Source organism: Hyperolius riggenbachi, chromosome 3 (genome assembly GCF_040937935.1).
Source record: "Hyperolius riggenbachi isolate aHypRig1 chromosome 3, aHypRig1.pri, whole genome shotgun sequence".
Taxonomy (NCBI): Eukaryota; Metazoa; Chordata; class Amphibia; order Anura; family Hyperoliidae; genus Hyperolius; species Hyperolius riggenbachi.
In genome coordinates this window covers 23,253,255-23,260,545 of record NC_090648.1, presented here as the reverse complement: position 1 = coordinate 23,260,545, position 7,291 = coordinate 23,253,255, and the positions used below count along the sequence as shown (strand labels likewise).

The 7,291-nt window shown below is 44.4% G+C and overlaps 1 protein-coding gene across 1 annotated transcript; it reads right to left on the bottom strand.

Annotated features, from left to right (window-relative positions):
• Positions 1 to 2,735: 2,735 nt before the first annotated feature.
• Positions 2,736 to 5,653, bottom strand: LOC137561954 (zinc finger BED domain-containing protein 5-like). Its single transcript, XM_068273299.1, has 2 exons — positions 4,805 to 5,653; positions 2,736 to 3,338 (listed from the first exon to the last, which is right to left on the bottom strand). Exons 1-2 carry the CDS (start codon positions 5,651 to 5,653, stop codon positions 2,736 to 2,738), a joined length of 1,452 nt encoding a protein of 483 aa, XP_068129400.1.
• Between the last annotated feature and the right edge of the window lie 1,638 nt (positions 5,654 to 7,291).

Genomic DNA, 7,291 nt, shown 5'->3' with positions numbered 1-7,291 from the left:
CCCTTTGGAATTTTTCCTAATTCTAAGGTCTAGAAATTCCACCTCACAGTCACTGATATTGTATGTCAGGAATATATTCAATCTGTTGTGATTCAGGGCAGCAAGGAACTCTACACATAGTTCCCTGGGCCCCTGCCAGATCATGAACAGGTCATCAATGAACCTGAACCATCCCAGTATGTGGGGATGGTAATTCTTCATTGCATCTGCCCAGACAACCTCACGTTCCCACCAACCAAGGAACAGGTTGGCGACAGATGGGGCACACTTGGCTCCCATTGCCACCCCCCTGACCTGGAGGTAGAAACGTGAGTCAAAAGTGAACACATTGTGCCTCAATTGTGGGTTTAGTACAGTCTGCCTCTATTTGTGTTAAAGCCATATCAGACCATGCTCCAGTTACCCTTACCCTAAGACTCCCAGACTAAGTTTCTAAAACTTGGTGTTGGCGCCTAAACCCACATCTCCTAGCTGAGAAGGCAAGAGTGGAAGAGATCTCCTCTGCCCTTTCTGAGTATTTTACGCTAAATCAAAACTCTGATACCTCACATCTCACAGTATGGGAAGGACACAGGGTGGTAGTTCAGGGAAGGCTTATTCGCTTAGGTGCCAAACTTAAAAGGGAAAAAGAAGAGGCCATAGCAAACCTTACTGCCAGGGATAATGAAATTGAACGACTTCACAAACATTAATTGGCAGCAGATAGAATGGAGGAACTGGCTATAGCTAGAGAGAATATCTTTCCAGATATCTTCTTGTGGAAGCAAAAAGAAAGATTGGTTAGAGCATACACATTTTTTACGAGTTTGGAAACAAACATGGTAAATACCTGGCTAGGACTCTGAGGAAGCAGGTTCTTTGTACACATATCTCTTCTGTCATTGATAAGTCACAGAGGAAACTGTGTGCTCCCGAGGCTATATTGGAGCAGTTCAGACAGTTCTACGATAAACTATACAATTTACACCCACCAGGGGAGTCGGATTTAAGAAGCCCTGATAGACTTTCTAAATAGCCGTTCCAATGAGTCAGCACCATCTTCAATAAATAAGCTCTTTTATTAGTATCAAAGTATCATTAAAATCAAGGAGATCAAGCAACCAGCTTGTTGCTTGATTTCCTTGATCTTAATGATACTTTGATACTAATAAAAGAGCTTATTTATTGAAGACGGTGCTGACTCATTGGAACAGCTATTTGTGAAGATACCTGTAGTGCACAGGTGACTGGAGTGGAGAGCACGCCTCACTTTTTCCTCGGTCCACCATAGGTGCTTGCTACACATTGTTTGGGCTGATAGACTTTCTAAAATGCGTAATTTTCTAGATAAATTCTGTCAACCCCTTAACCTTTCATCTGATGACAAGGAAGCACTCTCTGCTCCTATCTCAGAAGAGGAGTTCCTTATAGCTACTTCTGCCCTTAAAGCAGGTAAAGCACCCCCGGACGGCCTCTCTTCTCAGTATTACAAGACTGTTTGCCATATTCTTGCTCCTAGGTTTGTAGCAGCTTTTAATTCAATTGACTCTTCTACAACTCCTTCCCTGCAGTTTTGGAAGCTGATATTTCTGTGATTTCAAAACCAGGGAAGGACCCTCAGCAATGTGCCAGCTATAGGCCAATCTCGCTTCTTAACCTAGATGCCAAAATCCTAGCTAAAATAATTGTGAATAGACTGATACCGTTTATTCCTATATCTGTAGCGGGTGACCAAGCGGGATTTGTCCCTGGGAAGGAAGCAAAGGACAATGTCTTCCGTACGATTGACATTATCTCTGTCACAGAGAAAATTGGCACTAAAACTTTCCTTCTATCTACTGATGCAGAAAAGGTCTTCGACAGGGTGGCCTGTGACTATATTCGGTCCACCCTGTCGCGCCTTGACATCAGAGACCCCTTGCTCCAATGGATTGGGCTCCTCTACTCCAATCCATCAGCTAAAGTCAGAGTCAGTGGGGTTCTCTCCTCTCCTTTCATAATTTCAAATGGAACCTGGCAGGGCTGCCCCCTCTCCCCCTTCATCTACATCCTGACCTTAGAGCCCTTTCTCCATTGCATTAGATCCAACCCATCCATCAAGAGATTGAAGATTGGGTCAGATGAGTACTCGGTCGCCCTCTTTGCGGACAATCTTCTGTTCTTTTTGCAAGATCCACTGACAACCATGCCTAACCTGATAGCGAGATTTCACAAATTTGGCTTATTATCTAACCTGAAGATCAACTTTTCTAAATCTCAAGCTCTAAACATCTCCTTATCGGCAGATATCATCTCACAGTGCAAACAATCTTTTGCCTTTTCATGGTCCAAAACATCACTAAAATACTTGGGGATCAATATATTCAGAGATCTGTCTGAGCTGTTTCACCTAAACTTTGACCCTTTGGGCAGAACTCTTTCAAACGATTTAAACCTCTGAGCCAGTGGTTCTCAAACTTTTCCAGGTGAGGGCACCCTTGGTGACTTTGAAATTTTTTCAAGGCACCCCTTGACAAAACCAAATACCGAAATGCTGTTATGACACAACACCAGTTAGTATTTGTTCTAGTATAAGTTACAGTGGCTTGAAAAGTATACATATAAAAATTGCACATAATTCGATTTGGTAAAATTATTGTATTTATTGTATTTATAGGTGCGGACATATTACTATTACACAGCACTGGACAATAAATAGAAAACATACAGGGTGTCGGACAGAGAGGTAGACATGTTAACAAACCACTTTAGTTTACCTAATGAGAAGTATGAGCCTGTTGGGCACTGCACAACTTTTCAAACCTTGGAATCAGATTTGATACAGCCAGCCTCATTTCCTTTTCCACTTCAAGTTTTGAACGATACTTGCTCTTAATCACAGCAACTGCTGAAAAACCAGCCTCGCATAGATATGAGGTTGCAAATGGAATTAAAATGCGCTTGGCTTTCGCACTCAGTAGGGGATATTCATTAGCAATTGTTATCCAAAAATCAGTTAGGTCCATGTGAGAAAATTTGGCTTTTAAATTTATGTCACAGGACAATTCAATGAAACTTTCTTGTTCGGCAGAAGTAAAATCTGATGGAATCTCATTCCGAAATGGGTCTTGGACCCATGCATATTTATTACAATCTTCTGGGAAGTATTTTTCAAACCAGTAACTGAGCTGTGTGAGGTGGTATTCAAAAACACATTTCAGTTCATGGTCCAAGGATAGGTCATTGGATGTAATGAAATCATGCATCAATGGGAAACAGTCCTTCCAATCATTTTCTTCTAATTTCCTCCTCCAAAGTATTAATTTTTTTTTAAATGCTGATATCTTCTCAGAAAGTTTCAGAATGTGTGTGTTCTTTCCCTGTAGGGAGAGATTTAAAACATTCAATTTTTGGAAGACATCACACAAGTATGCTAATTTTGCCAAGAAACCTGTATCTAAGAAGTGTCTGCCACACTCATGATCTTCTTCTTCAAGATAGGAGTAGAGTTCTTGACGCAATTCAAAAACACGAGACAGTACATTGCCACGAGAGAGCCATCGTGAGCTACAGTAGTACAATAAGGATTATAATGATACAGACTGCGCCCACCGTAAGTCAACCACAGAAAAGTCTTTTAAATGTCCTCTATCAACCAAACCAGAGTGTTCGCTATCAAAATCCACCGGATTGTCTTTAGAATTTATGCAAGCTGTGACAGCGCTCCTCTTTCCTTATAGTGCAACCTGCAAGATCAAAATCTCAACATAGTGCATTACTGCAAGATTAAAATTCATCCACTCAGAACACCCAGTGCAAATCGTGTTTCACTCGTGAGTCAATCTTTGTGCGATCAGTCATGCGCCCCTTATAAATTACAGGCTCACCAGATGTTAGCCACCTCAGTTCTCAGGTGGGTCTTGCGCATAATTCAATGTTACCACTCAGGCACTTTAAAATTTCCAATGGCTTTAATCCGCTGTTTTCCACTTAAAAAAATCACAATAAAATAGACATAGTGTAAAACCCTAAAAACAATTGGCCAATGCCCTGCGCTATATCGCACTCACATGAGTAAATATTTCAAAAGCATATCAGGCTACAGAGAGCCTTACGGTGTCACCTCCACAGTGGTTCCGGCGTCCCGTTTCCACTACGCCGTTTCCACTACGGCGCCGTAGTGGAAACGGGACGCCGGAACCACTGTGGAGGTGACACCGTAAGGCTCTCTGTAGCCTGATATGCTTTTGAAATATTTACTCATGTGAGTGCGATATAGCGCAGGGCATTGGCCAATTGTTTTTAGGGTTTTACACTATGTCTATTTTATTGTGATTTTTTTAAGTGGAAAACAGCGGATTAAAGCCATTGGAAATTTTAAAGTGCCTGAGTGGTAACATTGAATTATGCGCAAGACCCACCTGAGAACTGAGGTGGCTAACATCTGGTGAGCCTGTAATTTATAAGGGGCGCATGACTGATCGCACAAAGATTGACTCACGAGTGAAACACGATTTGCACTGGGTGTTCTGAGTGGATGAATTTTAATCTTGCAGTAATGCACTATGTTGAGATTTTGATCTTGCAGGTTGCACTATAAGGAAAGAGGAGCGCTGTCACAGCTTGCATAAATTCTAAAGTACAATAAGGATGTATGCTCAGATCCCATATCCTCACACATTTTTTTAAAAAAACGTGCTTTCTGTGGTCGAGTTTTAATGTAATTTACAACTTTTAAGACATTTTCCATTACTAGGTTAAGTGGAGGACTGAGTTGCTTTGAGGCAAGTGCTTCTCTGTGGATAACACAGTGGGTCCAGAGTGCATCAGGAGCTTTATTTCTTACAAGTGCCTGTAAGCCTACATAACAGCCAGACATAGAACGACCTCCATCCGTGCAAACTCCAACACACTTTGTCCAGTCCAGGTTGTTGTCACTCATAAAAGTGTCCAGAATATTGAACAAGTCTTGTCCCTTTATACCTGCCGTAATACTTTTACAAAACAGGAGGTCTTCCATGATTTTGTCTTCATCAATAAATCTTGCATAGCAGATCAAATGAGCATCTTTGTGGCTGTCAGTTGCCTCATCAAGCTGTAATCCAAATTCCTTTCCCTTCATTTTTTCAGTAATTTGATCATTGAGATCTTCGGCCATGCATTCAATTCTCCGACTAACAGTACTGTTGGATAAAGGTATTTTGGAAAGCAGTTTTCCTGTAGATTCTCCAGCCATAAGTGTGACCATCTCCATAGCAGCTGGTAAAATCAGATCCTCTGCAATGGTGTGGGGCTTTTTACACTTTGCCACTAAATATGCTACCTTGTATGAGGCTAGCAAGGCATTTTTTGGTATTGAGGCTTGTTTCAAAAATGTTTTCTTTTGTTCTTGTATGTCACTTAATCTTCTTGCAAAAAAATCAGGAGATTTATTAGCCACATTAGGATGATTTGTTTCCAAGTGACGTTTTAGTTTACTAGGAATCATGCACTCTGGAGCCAAAACTTTGAGACATATTACACACTGCGGACGCTCTTCTTGATGGATCTCCACTGAAGTAAAACCAAAGTTTAGATAGGAGTCGTCATATTTCCGACATTTACGTCTCTTCACACCTTTGCCACCACTAGTCTGTGGTTCACAATCTTTGTCTCCATTCCCGTGTTTCCTATTGAAGTTCAAAAACCTTTCCATTTTTAAGCACAGTTTTTGATTTTGTATAATTGTGTTTCTTGTCTTGACGTTGCAATGCGTGAGAAATCTGCAAAAGGATAAGCAAAAATATTCTTGTGGGTCTGGGTATGAACAATAGTAGCCATATTACACATCAAATGTTGCCAAATTGTATACATTGAACTTGAAGACATATTATAAGCCACATGTAGCATCAATAATATGTTGAGGAAATTACCTCCTTTAATGAGGAAACACTCCCTCTCCAAGTAGCCCATGACCACCTTGTGCAAGCCAGATGGAGGCTCTCTGGCAGGTACAGGCCGGATGGAGACTCACTGGCTGGTGCAGGCCTGATGGAGGCTCTCTGGTTTGTGCAGGCCAGATAGAGGCCCTCTGGCTTGTGCAGGCCTGATGGAGGCCCTCTGGCTTGTGCAGGCCTGATGGAGGCCCTCTGGCTTGTGCAGGCCTGATGGAGGCTCTCTGGCAGGTGCAGGCCGGATGGAGGCTCTCTGGCAGGTGCAGGCCGGATGGAGGCTCTCTGGCAGGTGCAGGCCGGATGGAGGCTCTCTGGCAGGTGCAGGCCGGATGGAGGCTCTCTGGCAGGTGCAGGCCGGATGGAGGCTCTCTGGCAGGTGCAGGCCGGATGGAGGCTCTCTGGCAGGTGCAGGCCGGATGGAGGCTCTCTGGCAGGTGCAGGCCGGATGGAGGCTCTCTGGCAGGTGCAGGCCGGATGGAGGCTCTCTGGCTTGTGCAGGCCTGATGGAGGCCCTCTGGCTTGTGCAGGCCTGATGGAGGCCCTCTGGCTTGTGCAGGCCTGATGGAGGCCCTCTGGCTTGTGCAGGCCTGATGGAGGCCCTCTGGCTTGTGCAGGCCTGATGGAGGCCCTCTGGCTTGTGCAGGCCTGATGGAGGCCCTCTGGCTTGTGCAGGCCTGATGGAGGCCCTCTGGCTTGTGCAGGCCGGATGGAGGCTCTCTGGCAGGTGCAGGCCGGATGGAGGCTCTCTGGCAGGTGCAGGCCGGATGGCTGGTGACAGCGCTGGAGTGAGGTCATGTGTAGTATATTTCCCCACAAAATGCATTCAGATGGTCAGCAGATTTCCCAAAAAAGAGAGGGCCTGACGGGCAGGTCGATAGATATCCCCAGTTTAGGTAGCCAGGTCTATAGGTGTCCCCAGTTTAGGTAGGCAGGTCTATAGGTGTCCCCAGTTTAGGTAGGCAGGTCTATACGTGTTCCCAGTTTAGGTAGGCAGGTCTATAGGTGTCCCCAGTTTAGGTAGGCAGGTCTATACGTGTTCCCAGTTTAGGTAGGCAGGTCTATAGGTGTCCCCAGTTTAGGTAGGCAGGTCTATACGTGTTCCCAGTTTAGGTAGGCAGGTCTATACGTGTTCCCAGTTTAGGTAGGCAGGTCTATAGGTGTCCCCAGTTTAGGTAGGCAGGTCTATAGGTGTCCCCAGTTTAGGTAGGCAGGTCTATACGTGTTCCCAGTTTAGGTAGGCAGGTCTATACGTGTTCCCAGTTTAGGTAGGCAGGTCTATAGGAGTCCCCAGTTTAGGTAGGCAGGTCTATACGTGTTCCCAGTTTAGGTAGGCAGGTCTATACGTGTTCCCAGTTTAGGTAGGCAGGTCTATAGGTGTCCCCAGTTTAGGTAGGCAGGTC